At 33.1% G+C, this 17,246-nt stretch overlaps 7 protein-coding genes across 8 annotated transcripts in view; 4 read left to right on the top strand and 3 right to left on the bottom strand.

Moving 5' to 3' along the window:
- LOC116342791 (protein unc-50 homolog) overlaps nucleotides 1–3,657 on the bottom strand; it is an 11,312-nt gene extending 7,655 nt beyond the window's left edge. Inside the window, exon 1 of the mRNA XM_031770537.1 lies at nucleotides 3,643–3,657. The gene's annotated coding sequence lies outside the window, so the exon portion shown is untranslated. The remainder of the gene's footprint in view (nucleotides 1–3,642) is intronic.
- On the top strand, nucleotides 1,224–5,322 carry LOC116342790 (eIF-2-alpha kinase GCN2-like). Its single transcript, XM_031770536.1, has 5 exons — nucleotides 1,224–1,308; nucleotides 2,227–3,178; nucleotides 3,346–3,408; nucleotides 4,624–5,032; nucleotides 5,095–5,322. Exons 1-5 carry the CDS (start codon nucleotides 1,248–1,250, stop codon nucleotides 5,179–5,181), a joined length of 1,572 nt encoding a protein of 523 aa, XP_031626396.1. The 5' UTR covers nucleotides 1,224–1,247; the 3' UTR covers nucleotides 5,182–5,322.
- A 218-nt stretch (nucleotides 5,323–5,540) lies between these two features.
- Nucleotides 5,541–6,880, top strand: LOC116342746 (2-oxoglutarate and iron-dependent oxygenase JMJD4 homolog). Its single transcript, XM_031770468.1, has 2 exons — nucleotides 5,541–6,106; nucleotides 6,172–6,880. Exons 1-2 carry the CDS (start codon nucleotides 5,574–5,576, stop codon nucleotides 6,830–6,832), a joined length of 1,194 nt encoding a protein of 397 aa, XP_031626328.1. The 5' UTR covers nucleotides 5,541–5,573; the 3' UTR covers nucleotides 6,833–6,880.
- Nucleotides 6,881–7,941: 1,061 nt separating this feature from the next.
- On the bottom strand, nucleotides 7,942–9,401 carry LOC116342747 (alpha-methylacyl-CoA racemase). Its single transcript, XM_031770469.1, has 3 exons — nucleotides 9,270–9,401; nucleotides 8,816–9,202; nucleotides 7,942–8,729 (listed from the first exon to the last, which is right to left on the bottom strand). Exons 1-3 carry the CDS (start codon nucleotides 9,328–9,330, stop codon nucleotides 8,038–8,040), a joined length of 1,140 nt encoding a protein of 379 aa, XP_031626329.1. The 5' UTR covers nucleotides 9,331–9,401; the 3' UTR covers nucleotides 7,942–8,037.
- A 67-nt stretch (nucleotides 9,402–9,468) lies between these two features.
- Nucleotides 9,469–11,225, top strand: LOC116342745 (WW domain-containing oxidoreductase). Its single transcript, XM_031770467.1, has 6 exons — nucleotides 9,469–9,646; nucleotides 9,726–9,816; nucleotides 9,894–10,489; nucleotides 10,552–10,681; nucleotides 10,757–10,885; nucleotides 10,949–11,225. Exons 1-6 carry the CDS (start codon nucleotides 9,540–9,542, stop codon nucleotides 11,138–11,140), a joined length of 1,245 nt encoding a protein of 414 aa, XP_031626327.1. The 5' UTR covers nucleotides 9,469–9,539; the 3' UTR covers nucleotides 11,141–11,225.
- LOC116342748 lies at nucleotides 11,182–11,860 on the bottom strand. Its single transcript, XM_031770470.1, has 3 exons — nucleotides 11,707–11,860; nucleotides 11,482–11,631; nucleotides 11,182–11,421 (listed from the first exon to the last, which is right to left on the bottom strand). Exons 1-3 carry the CDS (start codon nucleotides 11,858–11,860, stop codon nucleotides 11,264–11,266), a joined length of 462 nt encoding a protein of 153 aa, XP_031626330.1. The 3' UTR covers nucleotides 11,182–11,263.
- A 166-nt stretch (nucleotides 11,861–12,026) lies between these two features.
- Nucleotides 12,027–17,118, top strand: LOC116342744. Of its 2 annotated transcripts, XM_031770466.1 has the most exons (5): nucleotides 12,149–12,642; nucleotides 12,742–12,897; nucleotides 13,713–14,157; nucleotides 14,232–15,112; nucleotides 15,191–17,118. In XM_031770466.1, the coding sequence occupies exons 1-5, from the start codon at nucleotides 12,495–12,497 to the stop codon at nucleotides 16,126–16,128; spliced, it is 2,568 nt and encodes an 855-aa protein (XP_031626326.1). In that variant the 5' UTR covers nucleotides 12,149–12,494; the 3' UTR covers nucleotides 16,129–17,118. The 2 variants fall into 2 exon arrangements, with proteins under 2 accessions (XP_031626325.1, XP_031626326.1); XM_031770465.1 differs by having other exon boundaries at nucleotides 12,027–12,642; nucleotides 14,232–17,118.
- The last annotated feature ends 128 nt before the right edge of the window (nucleotides 17,119–17,246 follow it).

The raw sequence follows: 17,246 nt of genomic DNA on the forward strand, positions 1-17,246 counted from the left end.
GTAGATAAAGTGTACGGTGGTCTGGCATGTTCACGCGGGAATATTTCAAAAAAGAAATTTTTTCCTCAATTTATTATTGTTTACTAAGTGTCTTATATTTATGTCGGTCATGACAATTACTTTTTTCTAATTGCAATAAAAATGGAAGATATTTATTCATTTTTTTTTTTTGAAATTGTATAATTGTATGTTAACGACAATTTCAAAGTAATCGACTAGGAAGAGCGCCACCTAGTAGATCAGATATAAATCTAAATATAAAGAAAATTAAATGGCGTTGGAAGCTTTTGTATCCATTTTTTCAAGATGGCTTCCACTCTCCACTCGTAAATACTAAATTGTCATTGAACCACACCCAAATTTTAATTGATCCGAAAACTCAAGTCGACGTGAGTGCGTTTTTCTTCTACTGTGCTATATTAACATGATTGAATATAAAAAATGATTTATTTAAAAAATATTAATGCTTTTCTCGAATATTTTACGAATATGAATTTATTTTGTTGATTTAGTTAACTTTTTAGGAAATTGTTTGGTATAAAATTATAAACACGAAGCAAAAAATTGTATCTGGATAATTTTACACGTATACATATGCACAGTAGAATTCTATTTATAAAACATTGAATTTTATTTGGTAATGAAAGCCATTCAACAACAAATTGCGGTGGTCCAAGCTATATAAGGTAAATTATTAAAATTAATTTTGCTTCATTGAAGTGAAGAAGATAAAAAAAATTAATCAGCTATCAATAGTACAGCCAACCAATGAGAAACGTATAATAGTGAATTCCAAATGACTCACTTGTCCAACTCGTGCAAATTGTAAATGCGTTTTTATATATTTCAGAAAGAGAGGTTATAGGTTTTTAGATATAATTATTATAGCAAATTGCTTTTACATATAATAATGAATATTCCATATTATGCTATACCAATGTATACGTAAAAGATGAAAATAGTAATAAATAGTATGGGTATAGCTACTATAGCTGCACGGCACCTAATCCACCGTAGAAGTGAGTTCTTTTAATTGAGTATTACATACATGGGCTCGATCGGAAAAATAAGAGAGATCTTCTGCCATTGATATTATTGGATCTATTTGGCTTTCAAAAGACATTTTCTTCTTTGCTACAATGATGAATGCTCGCTCGTTTGCATATTTATAACAATTTAATGTGTCTTTTCTAGGAATACATTTTTTATTGTTTTTAAGAATATATATTGCTGATTATTCGACAAATATGATACTTTTAAGATCAACATATGAAGATCTCCCATCATTCTATCTTTGCAAACCAATGGGTAAGTTAAGAATTTGTTGAGAACGAGTATATGTAGTTTTGATTTCATTTTATGCAAGCATATGTCGAAATTCAAATACAATATGAGAGATAGATTGTTTGGATGTATAGTCGAATGTCCGCACATCTAAAAGTCGAAACTTGGGACTAGGTTTAAATAATTGTACCAAAAATGTACTTAATTGTACCGCAATTTATTTTCAATTGTACCTTACTCGTTTGGATAATATTTGAGGTTCAAATTTCTGGGCACTTTAGAAAGTTATTTTCTATCGAAAAAAATAAGGCATACAAAATTTTAAGAAATTCCGATTATAAACAAAAAAATTTCATTTTCACAAAATTGACACATTTTTCAAAAGAAAAAAGCCCGAAATGTGGGCTCCAAATATTATCCAAACGAGTAAGGTATATACAATTAAAAATAAATTGCGGTACAATTAAGTACATTTTTGGTACAATTATTTAAACCTAGTCCCAAGTTTCGACTTTCACATGTGCAGACATTCGACTATACATCCGATTGTTTGAAACAAAAGTATACTCTTCAGTGAAGAGTCTTCACACACACACACACACACAAAACATCAAAAATTTGGCAACGTAACTATTAGTATTTTCGTACAATCGCTATTTTCAGATCCGTTTTTCTGCACCGACACAGTTGACACTTTATATTTCGCGCGATGAGGTTAAAGCATATTTTTATTGATCAATCGGTTTGACGTATAGAATGACAACTGCGCTGTTGTAGTCGCGTGCGTCTATGTAGAAACACAGATATGAATAAAGTGACGATTGTATGAAAATACCAATAGTTATTTTGACAGCTGTTAGTAAATTCGCAATATACCAAACATTTTAAACAATTCTACCAATAATATGTTTTGTTAATGAGAAAAACAAATTTTGTATTTAGAAAATCAACGAAAGAACGAATTTAATGGTTTCGATGAAAATGAGGTACCCTTGCATATAACATTATGGAAAATAAACATCACCAAATACAACACGAATCCAGGAGCTATAGCGGAACTGGAAAATACAATCAAAGACTATGTTCTTCATCTGAAAAAATTGAACCATCCACACATCGTTAGCTTTGAGAGCGTAATTTTTGATATGATTGACGGCTACTTGGATGTCTATTTGGCACGAAAATCTATAAATGGTATATCCTTTAAAGTGATGCAAAAATTTGGTTGGCCAAATCAAAATGTTACACAACTTGCACGGACATTATTACAAGCATTGTTCTATCTGCATTCCAATGATTTTATACATGGTAATATAAACGAGACGTCGATTTTCATCGATGAAAATGGTAAATGGAAAGTAGCCGATTTCTGTATCACTCCATATTTGAATCATTTAACTGCACATGAGGAAACAGACTACATTGAACCAAATAAAATGTCAGATTGCATACAAATGGGTGAGTTGATTGAATCACTGGGAGCCACTACGTTTGATGCAGACGATTTTGTAAGACATTGCAAATCAAATGCTAGCATGCAAGACCTCTTCGAACGTCCACTTATTAAGAGTACCAGTAAATTCATAAACAGTTTCATTGATGTAATAAAGTTGGGTTCTGGTACTTTTGGAGAAGTGCTACATGTTTTTGAAACCAACGTAGAAAGACATTCGGCGATTAAGCGTATTAAAATCTGCGACAAAAGCTCAGCAGATGGCAGGTTTACTTTTGAAGAAGCTTTGCGAGAAGCTAAAACACATTCAATGTTATCACATAAAAACATTGTTCAATTTTTCACCAATTGGAAGGAAACAATGAATGAATCGGATACTTCTCCCATCGAATATATGGAAGTTGATGATTTGGAATCTCCATGTAGACACCCAGTGTACCGGTAAGCAATTATTATTTTATATTTTTTATCACTATTATTAAAAAATTTAACTAACTCAGTGGCGATATATTGAAGTGCATTAATATTGTCTAATATAAAAAAAATGTTATTGGATTTTCTTTTGAACAAAGTTGCCTGATTTTATAATTTTATTATTATTATTATAGCAAATGCGAGAAGAAAATCCAGGTCATGTACATTCAAATGGAATTATGTCATCAGGATTTAAGGTAATAAAATAGTGACAAATTGATCTTTTCATTTTGTTACTCATCAAAATTGCACTTTAAATTCATTGGAAAATAATAAGTAATAAGCACACTCGTACTTTATTTATTAAGTTATTAAACTAACGGGATTAAAAAATTTGGTCGATTCTATTAAAATTTAAAATAACAAAATAAAAATGTTAACATTCTTTTAAATTCCACTTTCAAATTTAAAATAACCCAAAGTTCTCTTACCTTATGAATTCCATAAAGCCAGCAAATATTGACACACAATACCGGGCCTGAAAATTTTAACGCCAAAATTTCGCTTTTAATAATTTAATAAAAATAATTTCACTTGATGTTTATGGAACAACCAATAACAATCGAAATAAGGAACAAATAGGTGTACATGGTTAATTGCTCCATTGTCAATTTATATATTCCGCTATTTTATTTATTAATGAATGGATCAAATGCTCAACTCCTAATAAGCGTCAAGCTCCAAAACGAATGAACGTGATGCAATTGAATGAAAATATACAATGCATATACCTTCAATTATTTTCACCGTAATAATGAAATTTTATCGCAAAAATGATAAGAAACAGGGAGCGGTTGCTGTGTGAGCGAGTATGCGACAAATGAATCCTATAGAATAAAAACAGCACATGTAGCAGCAAAGGCCATACGTATGCATATTTGTTTGTATTGTACGTCTTCCACTGACAAGTGACCAGTGAACATGTAGAACTATTGTTGTAAGAATACTCAGACATTATACTTGATAGGAAAACAAAAACTATAAGAAAATATTTATAAAAATAAAATTTTCTGAGAAAAATCGTAACATCATTGACGCACACAAGTATTGTATAGTAATGATTCAATTTTCATATCAATTGTGAATTAAAGTAAGCTCAACTTTTCATTCTTTAGAGATTCGACTCAAAAAATAATTTAAAAAAATATAAATAGTTTGTTTATGTCAGTGACGAATACCTTTATTATGCATGACGTTACATCACAACATGTTTCATATATAAAACATGCAACATTTTGCATAAATAACACCAAAAATGTGCAGAATTTTATAATAGTAGTAATAGATAGTTTATGTAACATCGCAATGTGTAACGTCATTAATGTTACGGTGAACAAACATACAAAATTCAATTTTATATATAAAAATTATACTTTTTAACATTTTTTTATCATTGAAATCTTTTTCCACAGAAAAGCAATAAATGAAGGACTCAGTAATGACATGACACGTATAGGAAGATATTTGTTTGGAATCACGGATGGTTTAAAATATATTCACTCAAAAAAATTGATCCATCACGATCTAAAGCCTGAAAATATCTTCCTAACCAAAGATGACGTGATTAAGATAGGCGATTTTGGACTAGCCACTCCCCGCCTTTCAAGGTCCACAGAAAGATGTGGAACACCAATTTACATGGCCCCAGAAATCGGTGTGATGCCATTAAGACCACGAGCAGATATGTATTCATTGGGAATCATTTTATTTGAAATGTGCTACGCAATGCAGACATACAATAGGCTAGCAACGTTGAATAAAATACGTGAAAAAGGAGCACCAATCGAAGCATTCATAAATATATCGTCCGAATTTTATGAGGTTTGCAAACAAAATCAACTATTATTAAACTTTTCTAACCAAACTAATCACACTTAATTTAGGTTATAAAAAATCTTTTGAACCATGAAGTCGAAAAACGTTACATGGCCATTAAAATTTTGGAAAAATTTCCCCATTATAGACGTTAATTGGAAGTTACTTCAAAGAGGTGCACACCTTTATAATTTCATAAATTGACAATTTTGTCGAAATTTGTATTGCGTACGTTCAATATATGAAAGTTTAATTGTTTTGTTTGTAGCTCTTAATATCAAGATTTAAAATGACTGCGATACAATAAAGGAATGGCATACAATGTCATATAAAAATATAGTTGAAAACTTTCAAAATTAATAAAATAATTTTATAACGCATTGACAAAGACATGAATTCTTTATTTGAATTTTGTTCTACTCCAGAGGTCACTGTACTGAAATCTATTCATTTAACCAAGTGACATTTGTTGACAGTTCTTACCTATATTTTTTGTTATTGAGTTCATTGCTATACTAGGTGAATAAAACCAACTGAAATTGGAATAATGTGTGAAAATGAAATTGAAATCGAAAATTACGATAAGTACAAAGAACCTTCATTTCAATTTGTTGCCAAAATCGAAGAGTATCATATCAATAACCTTTCATATAACGATTTCTTCGATCGATTCATGGTGAAAAATATACCGGTGCTGATCAATGGAATTGCCGATCGATGGGAATGCCAGAATTGGATTGACTCCAGCCACTTAGTAAACATTGAATATTTAAGACAAAAAATTGACAAAACGCAAAATGTACCAATCGCCAACTGTGGAAAAGTGTATTATAATTCACATGAAAAGTCGGAGATGCAATTTGGTGCATTCGTTGATTATTGGACAAATAAAATGCAACAGAATGAATGTGATTCGACAAACTTACTGTATTTAAAAGATTGGCATTTGCGTCGCAGCCAGCCAGATTATCAATTTTATACGACGCCTATTTATTTTGCTTCCGATTGGTTGAACGAATACTGCGTGGAGAAGAGAATTGACGACTATCGCTTTGTTTACATGGGGCCGAAGGGAACATGGTATATAAAAAATATTTATAGATGAATTTTCGGTTCTCATTAATGGATATTCTTTTTTATTGCAGGACTCCGTTTCACGCCGATGTATTCTCATCGTTTAGTTGGTCTACTAACATAGTTGGAACTAAGAAATGGATCTTCCTCCCACCACAAGAAGAAGATAAATTAAGAGACAACCTTGGCAATTTACCGTTTGACATTGACGAGGAAAAATATCAAAATCTAATTCATGAAAAAAACGTACGTTCATTCGAAGTAATACAACGTGCTGGCCAAACTGTTTTCGTACCCAGTGGCTGGCACCATCAAGTATGGAATTTAGAAGATACAATTTCAGTCAATCACAATTGGTTCAATGGCTGTAATATTCACTGCATTTGGAATGCGATTTATGCCAAATACAAAGATGTTTTGCGAGAAATCGATGATTGCAAAGATATGGACGGCTTTGACGAGCATTGTCAACTAATGCTGAAATCCGATTTTGGTCTTGATTTTCAAATGTTTCTCGACATTTTGGAATGTGTGGCGACAAATCGATTGAAAATCCTGCAAATGAGCTGTGAATTGATGTTAAATGAAAGTAAACTTGGCCGAAAGCATTCTATTTACGATTTAATGTCCATTCGTCGAGTTCTGGAGGATTTTTATACAAAGTGTATCTTAGAAAATTTACAAAAATCTAGTCAAGCTTTAATTTTAGAAATTAATCAAGTCCTACGATAGAAGACTTCCAATTAAGATTAATTCCAATAAAAAAAATATATTTGAATCGCTGTGCAAATAAAAATGATCAAAGAAATAAAACTCATCCAATAAATATAAACAAGAAAATCTAAACATCAGCATATTTACAAATTTCGTCAAATTGTTTTATATAGTCGTGTGAGTCACGTTTCAAACTAAGAACAAGTGCGATGTGTTTATAATTATAAAAAAAACTTTTTATTATGTCTGCCAATATGCATGAAGTCGATATTCTTTTATTTACACAAGCAAATTCCATGAAATTTGCCTCTTAGTGTTTGTAATTGCGTTGCCATTTTGAAATTTGTTTAGTCTGTCATGTCTCCAGTTGATATTTTATTCTCACTTTTCTTCTCCTCTGTTCTTTTATTCAATTCATATTTTTCAAAAGGCTCATATTGTGCATTGAGCAGGCAATGTGTTAACATCGTTTTGTGGTTTTATTCTTTGAAAAGGGTAATCTTAATTTCGAAACAAAGCTGACATTCATTTGAACACATCGAACATACTCAAAGAAATTATTTAATTTTGCCAAAATGTCTTCTCGCAAGGAAGATTTACAAAGGCAACTACGTGAAACAAGCGCAGTGCTTCAAGAACTGGTACTAAAAAAATAAATTTTCATTGGAATGTTTATCCTTATCAATACATTCATATTCAAGGCACTACAGTTATTCCGTGGAGGTCAAGCACCTGGTGATGAAGGTTTATATTTTCATTATTATTCTCGGGAAGCCAATGAAATAAGACGCAAGTAAGTCTCATGTCTCTATCACATTAATTCATCAATTTCAATTATTTTAATCGATTTTACATACCAATTTTCGCAGAAGAGATGTGGTGCTTCGAAAATTCATTTTTCTCAAAAACGCGCTGGACGAAATTGAATCGAAAGAAGAAAAATGAAATAATTTTTTTGCAAATACTAAACATTTCTGACTCAATCAATTCAATGGGATGTTTTTTTCCAACCTAAGTAGTCTCCAATCGTTTTTTCAAAAATTTAAATTCATTCAAAATTAAAATAACTTTCTTGTATACTGATAAAATTGATTTTAATAAATCCAATTCAACTTATAAGCAAAGAATAAACAACATTTTTGTATAATTGGTGAACCCTCTTAAAATATAAAAAAACCATCACAACGTATGTAAAATTGAGTTGAAAAAAAAAACTCAAAATGCTAAAGCTTTGAATTGTTTGGTAAAACCAGAGCACCTTCTGTATGATATTTCCTAATATCGTCCGTGCTTAATCCAGCATCTTTAAATATTTCGTCCAATTGTTTAATATAGTCTTCCGAATCACATTTTGAACTTGAAACAGCTGGTGTGCGTGATAGTAATGGAGCTGGTGTTGGTGTAACAACACTTCCATCCGTAAGTTCTTTTGGTACAAATGATTGTCGAGCAATATTGTGTGGGTGCTGATCAGCATTCTGCCAATCAAGCACTGGAAAAACGCACGCATCAACATTCTCAAATAATTTGCTCCATTCGTTTTGTGTTTTTGTTTTGAAAATTCGCTGAATTTCATCTCTGCAACGGTCTGTGTTTGAATCAAATTGATCAAAATCCAGTTTTAAGATGCGCATAAATTCGCTATAAAATTGTGGTTCCAATGCACCGACCGACATATATTTTCCGTCACTCGTTTCGTATGTGCCATAGTAAAAGGCACCACCGTCCAGAATATTTTTTCCTCTTCCTGCACTCCAAATGGGTAATTCACGGGAACGTGTCAACCAACTGGCAACATATGCTGCACCTTCTGTCATTGAACAGTCGACTATTTGTCCCTTTCCAGAATGATGACGCTCCAAAAGTGCAGCCAATATCCCAAATGCACATAATAAACCCCCGCCAGCAAAATCAGCTGAAAATTTCAATTTAAAATTTACGTCAAAATCTCCTCGATCAAATTAAAATCAAACCATTTTTTTACATGAAAATTGCAAATACCTAATAAATTAATTGGTGCCGTTGGTGGCTCATTTGACTTTCCCAACATTGATAAGACTCCAGACATTGCAACATAATTTATGTCATGGCCAGCTCGTTTTGCTAATGGTCCCGTTTGTCCAAATCCAGTCAGCCGAGCGTAAATCAATCGAGGATTTTCTTTCAGTAAAATATCCGGACCAAGATTCAGTTTTTCCATTACTCCGGGTCTATATGGTTCAATAAGTACATCGGATGTTTTACTTAATGCACGCACAAGTTCTTGGCCTTTTTCATTCTTTATGTCAATTGCAATCGTTCGTTTACCTTTGCCCAAACAATCAATTGGATTTTCAATTATTCGATCCACTCTTGTAACTATTGCACCAAAATCGGACAATATCATTCCTAATAAGAAAAAAAAATAATATAAAAAATATACGGCAAGTTTGAACACTGAAAATATCATACTTACCACAATATGGGCCAGGTGCCAATCCAGCAAATTCTAATACTTTGATACCTTTCAATGCCATTTTTGGCCGAAATAAATCATATTTTATCAAAACCAACAAAAATTAAAATTATTTTCACCATGATAGGCAAATATGTAAATAAACACAGTGAAACGACCTGTCAAATTCCAAACGTCATTGTCACATATCAATGACGTTTTGTGTCTATATAGTTTTGCTCACAAAACAAAGAAAATCTGCTTGTTTTTATTTATTCTAATCGAAAAATCATGTCACGTCCACCGATGATGCAACCGGATTCTGATAGCGAAGATGAAGTGCTACCGCCGGGATTTGAAGAACGAACAGATGAGGATGGAAATGTATTTTATTTGAAGTAAGAATCTTACACTCTATTAGAGTGACTCTAAAGTGCTTTGATATGTTTATCAAATTTCATGCATATATTTTTTCAGTCATCAGGAAAAGAAAACCCAATGGATACACCCGAGAACAGGAAAAGCGAAGAAAATTCAAGGCGAATTGCCATTTGGATGGGAAAAAGAAGTATTATATACAGTATTTTATGACAATTTTTTTTATTATTAATCGACTTAACAATCGAATTAACAATTTTCGTGTAGAGAGAAGAAAGTACCGGTCAAACAATTTACATCGATCGCAAAAATAATCGAAGAACATATATTGATCCACGTTTAGCATTTGCGGTAGAAAATACTCCAAAAAATGTCAGTGACATTCGGCAACGATTCGATGCGAATTCGACGGCGTTTCAAGTATTACACGGTCAAGACTTGAACGGAAAGGTGGCTGTTATAACCGGCGCTAACACAGGAATTGGATTCGAAACAGCCAGATCGTTGGCATTTTTTGGATGTCAAGTTCTTTTCGCATGTCGATCACAGAGCAAAACCGAAGAAGCTATCGAAAAAATTCGCAATGAACGTGATTCTGGTGGTCGATGTTCTTTTATTCCATGTGATTTAGGGTCTATGCGATCAGTTAAACAGGCTGCTGAACTAATAAAAAAGGAAGTGAATCATATTGATATGTTGATTTTGAATGCAGCTGTATTTGCTTTACCGTACACACAAACCGAAGATCAATTAGAAACAACATTCCAAGTTTGTCATTTGGCACATTTTTATCTGTGTAAACTTCTGGAAGATTGTCTGGACCAAAACTCAAGAGTTGTGGTTGTGTCGTCCGAATCACATCGGTAAATTCTAAGGAATTCAATATTTAACAAATTCGTTTTCATCAACGAAAGTATTATTTCAGATTCAGCTGGCTCCCCCCGTCTGATTTGAGCGAACAAATCCTATCACCACCAGCAAAGAATTATTACAGCATGATTGCATACAACAACGCCAAGCTGTGTAATGTCCTTTTTGCACGAGGACTCGCGAAGGTATTAGATCAATTGCTCAGTTTTCTTTGTGATTTAACACTTTGCAACAGAGTAATGTCCCATTTCTATTTCCAGAAATTGTGCGAAAAAGGAGTTTGTGTGAATGCTTTGCATCCGGGTAATATGGTCTCTTCGTCAATATCACGAAATTGGTGGTTTTATCGATTTCTGTTTGCATTCGTGCGACCATTCACAAAATCATTGGTATGACTTCATATTGCATTTGTTGATATTTATTTATATTTAAAATTTACCATCTCATATTAGCAACAAGCTGCAAGTACCACTATTTACGTTGCAACGGCGAACGAGTTATGTGGAGTCAGCGGACAGTATTTTAATAATTGTTTCTTCTGTGAGCCCAGTCAATTGTCACGAAACAACGAAATGGTCGATAATTTATGGGAGACAAGCGAACAAATTCTTGATCGAATTTTACAAGAGAAAGGCTTAAAATAACATAATCACCTTCTTATTTTGTATTCTCAAAGAATTTTCACATTTTTCTAACAATAAATGTACATTTATGGCTTTATTCAAATTAGAAACATGCTTTGTACTATCTTAATGCTTTGTATTTGTCTAAAAATCTGTACAGCGTCCTTTACGCTCCCAATCGCCATATCTTGTTGGTTCAGGACCTCGGGGACCACCGACTTCTCCAGTATGTGGATTCACATCGTTAGGCCATGCTTCGAGTGGTTCTTTTTCTTGATATGGATGCCTTCCTTCGCCTTGATCTGCAAGATAAGATCGTATTTAATGCGATAAAATACAATTATACAAAATATGAACCCGACCTAATCTTCCAATTGGTGTCTTTTCACGCAATTTCTTTTGAAATTCTTCTACGCGCGGGCTGATTGGTCGTTTATTGTCTGCATTGTTGGACGGTGGTGGTGGTGGCGCCGTTGAGTCAACATTGTCATTCGAATGGAATCGTATATTACCTAACAAATGAAATTCCATCATATTATATATATGAAAAAAAAAATCATTATAATTATAAACTTGTTTACACTCACTTAAATTGAATGACGGTAGAAATCGTCGTAGAATAAGAGACATTGTATAATTTCTATATACTGTGCTGAAAGTGATTATAATCAAATGCTTTAATCTGAAAAATAATAATAAACTCGATTGTGTCAAAGTCTTTCTCTTTCGTGACATATACATATGCGTCGAATTGCGTTGATTGTTAGTGTGAGTGTGAACCATGCATAATGGCAGTAAGACGGACTACTGGTTAAGTATATAACCGTTGTACAATCTACATTCTACACACATACACACGTGCCGAAGAGTGCTCATTATATTGTTGTATGTATATATGGAGTGGTATGATGAGTACTAAGTAGGCTTATTTCGTTTGCACAAATACAAGCGCTTGTTGTGTGCATGTAAGTTCATGTTGAAACCATTTCTTCTTTCGTTTTGGCACACAGTGAAGTCGTATATTTGAGTGATTTCATTAAGTGCGCGTTACGTGACGAACGTATTACATGGGTTTTTTTCTATGCTATTGTATGTTAAATTTAATTGATTCAGCCGAGAGTTAAATTTTACGATAAATTCGAAATTGTTTTGTGAACATTTATATTTGGTTTTTTTTGTATGAAAAGATCTTTCAATATAGTTCGATTGTATATTAAATAGTGTAAGGTGAACCTTTATATTTTCTTTGTGGTGAAATTTTCCGTAACGTAGCACTCACATAGGAAAAATTCCAAGAAGAAATCGTTTGAAATTTGCGTGCATTCAATGTGTAAATTATTTGCCAAAACAAAAAGAAAATTACGAGTGAAGCGAAATGCCGTCAATAGGAGTTAATTTACGTGTGACTGGCCATTGTAGCCAAGGTGGACGAAAATACATGGAAGACTTTTTTTCTGTGGCTTACCAACAGGGTTTGGCTGATGAACGTGACTTTGAATACGCCTTTATTGGAATCTATGATGGTTTGTATCAAACACAATAACAACACGAGCATTACAAATATCGCATTTTACAAGCTCAATAATGCTTTTATCGTATGACATTTTCGATAACATTTACAGGTCACGGTGGTGCTGAGGCAGCTACTTTCGCCAAAGAGCATTTAATCAATATGATTGTCAATCAAAAAGCCTTTTGGTCCGACGATGATCGTGAAGTGTTGCGTGCAATTCGTGAAGGATATATCAACACACATTATCAAATGTGGAAAGAACAAGGTATGTATTTTTCATTAAAAAAAACACAGAAAAAAAGTGAATGTATTGACGATTGTTATTCAAGTATGAAATGTTTTCGCTCGTATTGTGACGAAACAATAATGGTTGTCAAACCACGAATGGCGTCATACGACGTTACATTTGACCCAGAAAATCTACTTTTTCAACATTTTTGCCACGAAATTTCATTAAAAAACAGTGAAACATCATCATATTCAATATAATTGGATATTTTTTCAATGCTTATGGCAGTAAACATATTAAATTTGTACGGGAAATTGTATTTTTCCGCTCATTTCATTCGTATTTGATGCCAATGTCGTTGTTGTTGTAAAACCAAATTAAAAATGGCGTCTATATACTTTTCACTGAGATTGCAATGCGTCACACGCGATTAACGCACAGCAACGTGACAATTGACGATGCGTCGTCTCCTTGAAAAATGTAAATAAACAAATGCACGAGACGACTTTATTTATAACGCATCATTTATTTTGCTCATATTCTAATATATCCATAATAAAAACAGATGAGTGTTAACATTTGACATGTCTCAATGCTTACGCCGAATAAAAGAAAACAAACAAAAATTGCACTACACAATCTTCTAACTATCGATTTCCCGCCAAAACCGTATACACGCCAATGTTCGTGGTTTTTATTCGATTTTCATCGGAATTATTGAGCATACCATTATGAATTTTAAAATGTTATCTCATGTGCTTGTTTTAAAAATAATTTTGAAAAAATAATCCAATTTTTTTTTTCTCTAAAAATACTGATGGTCTTAAATGATGTGTTTTTTTTTTGTATAGAAAAATGGCCAAAAACAGCATCTGGATTACCAAGCACAGCCGGAACAACAGCAAGTGTGGCTTTTATTCGTCACGGTAAAATCTACATTGGTCATGTTGGAGATTCAGGCATTGTGCTCGGCTACCAAGAAGATGGCGAAAAACAATGGCGTGCAAAGGCCTTAACTCAAGATCATAAACCAGAATCGGTTGCAGAGCAAACACGCATCATAAATTCAGGCGGTAAAGTTGTAAGTAAGGCTGGTGTACCGCGTGTGGTGTGGAATCGACCACGTATAGGGCATAAAGGTCCAGTACGTCGAAGCACACCAATCGATGAAATTCCTTTTTTGGCGGTTGCACGAAGTTTAGGCGATTTATGGAGCTATAATTCTGCTTTAAATGAATTTGTTGTGAGTCCTGAACCTGATGTTCGAGTCATCAAAATCGATCCAAAGCGATTCAAGTAAGCTAAAGAACACTCACGAATCAAAGAAAGGACAACATTTTAAAATATTTTTTCTTATTCTTCTGTATTAGATGCCTTGTTTTTGGAACGGATGGATTATGGAATGTTGTATCTCCACAAGGAGCTGTTGACAACGTTCGACTCTCCGATCAAATAAATGAGCATAGCGCATGTAATAATGAGTCCCGTGAATGGATAAATCCAAGTAAAAATCTCGTGGACAAAGCGCTTGAACGATGGAGTACCAAGAAAATGAGAGCAGATAACACGTCAGTCGTTATATTAATGTTCGATCCACCTGGTCCACCGAAACGCGACATTTTGAAATCATCCTCGTCACGATCACATCTTTTGGGCTATCTACCGGAAACGGACGATCAACCGTCACAACATTTAGAAATCGAACCGGTACAAAGTTTTGCAATGTACGATCACAATACAAACGAGCTTATAGACATTGATGGTATTCCACTGCCAACAAGTGGTGCCACAGTTTTAACGCGATACGATAACATTACGGAGAGTGATGTTCAAACACACAATCAACAGCAAGCCTATGCAAACATCACCGACGATGACACTTTGAATGGTGGCACAGTACCATATATGAACAGTTTTGCTGAATCGTACAATTCACTATTGAATTCGAGTCTAAATGAGGATCATTCATATGTGTATAATAATGATGCGAGTGAAGACAGTGATTTTGATGATTCAAACAGCTATGATAATCCGAATACAACACATCAACTATTGGATCGATCACACGAGCCAGTTTACAGTCTGCATAAATTAAAAACGAGAAGCGAACAACAATATGATGCATTCGCTTCAACATCATCGCCACCAATGCCATCCAATGATGTATATGGCAGCTATCAACACAATTTAGTCGATCACAATTATCTTGGCGATCAGTCACAATATCCATCAACATCGGGTGATGGAGAAAGTGAGTATTTTATTGAACCGAATGTCTCAGTAGTTGATCCAAATGAACTAACCATTATTGAAAATTATTACTCAAAAGAATCAACATCAAGCATTGAAATGGCAACTGCCGAAAAAGAATGCATCGCAACAACATTGAAGGACGTCACCGAAAGCAATGAAGAATTTACAAATGAGTCGAATATTGACAAAAGCATTCAGATCAACGAAATATCATCATCGGATAGTAATAATGATTCAGTGTCAAGTCTGCCATCATTGCGATTGAGAAAGACACCAACAAATCTAAAGAAATCAAATGCCGTTATCGAACTTCCGACGCCCGAACGAAAAGTGACACGAAGAAGCCTTGCGCCATCTGTACGTGTAACACGATCTACAGGTACTGAGAAACAACAACAATCGAAAGTCACCAAAAATGTAAAAAAGGTAGCTGTCATCATTCAAAAACCGTCGGCAAGTGGTCGTTTGCATAAGGAAAATATTTCGATTCTACGCAAAGTGTCAGTTAAAGCTTTAGTGGATAGTGCAATTGTATCGCCGAGTCATCGTACACGAAACTCATCAGAGGTACCACAACAAAACCACAAAGTATTGAATCAACGAACGTTACGATCACAAAATGCGCTAACCAAAGACATTGTCAGCACCAAGACCATTCATCGTTCCAATCAAACTGCCAATGTTAATCAAATCATTCAACGGGACGTTGCGCAAACAAAAGTTTGCCCACATTCAACACGAGCAAATAGTAATATTAAAATCACCAATGTCGCGAGTAACACAAAGAATTTGACCTGCAAAAAGCAACCAAAACGTCTGTTGAACACAGATTCAGTACAAATAGTTAAATCAAGTAGTAGTAAGTTGCAAAAATCCGCAGAACTATTGGCTCAGGCCAAAAATTCACAAACATTACGTTTTAAAGTGGTGGTGGCGAAAAATTCGATGGTGGAACAAATCGGTAACACATCACGTCCGTCGATAGTAACTCGACGAATGCGATTACAACAATAACATTGATCGTATTTTCCCATTCTTTTTACTCTGTGAGCAAATCGATTAAAGTTTCTTTTTTTTTTTTCGTATTGAAATCATTTTCACATACACTCATTAAATATTGACTCATACATACGATTTTGAAGAGATCTTTTGGATATTGTAGCAACCTGTATTACTTAATATTATTTTATTTAATCGTCGAATCAATTGTAGAATATTCATTTCTTTTGTTATTTCTGTATATTTTTTTTTGGCAATTGAGTTCATTTTTTCCCTCGAACAATTTTCTCATTTTGTTATTCACATTAATTTATTGAAACTCAGACGAAATCTGCAAATATATTCCAATGTATTTAAGACTCGGCTTATTTCTAATCTTAAGTATAAATGATAATTTCGAGGTAAAACGATTCTCATTCAAAAGTAATTAGAATTTTAAGTGTCATATAAATTTAAATTAATTTCATTTTTTTGCTAACGTTAAAGGCTTTAAAGCCAATCTGAATTTTGAGTTATCAAAAAAATTATCAAAAAAAAAAACATAAAAACTGTTGATACTAACAAAAATAAAATGAGAGAAAAAAGCGAATAAATTAGTACCATGAAATGATTTACCACCACTTTAAATGTAAGCTCACAAAAGCAATTTAAACCAATGAATCCAAACAATGCCCGTTTTTTACACCAAAAAATAAGGACTTATGTACCTTTTTTTTCTTGTACAAGACACTTTCTTGTACATTGTCAAATAACCGACCACCATCAACTAAATATCATCTAAAATTGTAGTTTTAAATACCATTTGTATCAATTCTCTTATTCAATTTTTATTTTCAACAACTAGAGAACCTTTTAACTGCTGAAGAGTTAAAATAGACAAAGATTCAAATGAATTAAATATTAGTAAATTTAACGAAAAACAAAGAGAACAGATGTAATATATCCATATATTTTCTTTATACTATTAATAGATGAATTTTTGACGAAATGAACTAGACAATTGCAAAATGAATCCAAAATTCATAAATAGTTTTATAATATAAACAGTTACAATGAATGAATAAAATGATGAAAAATGAAATAAATTCTATTTGAAAAATAAAAAAATGAAAAAAAACAGATACAGTTCTATT

This window comes from Contarinia nasturtii, unplaced genomic scaffold (assembly GCF_009176525.2).
Source record: "Contarinia nasturtii isolate CC-2019 unplaced genomic scaffold, AAFC_CNas_1.1 Cnas_scaffold_928, whole genome shotgun sequence".
Classification (NCBI taxonomy): domain Eukaryota; kingdom Metazoa; phylum Arthropoda; class Insecta; order Diptera; family Cecidomyiidae; genus Contarinia; species Contarinia nasturtii.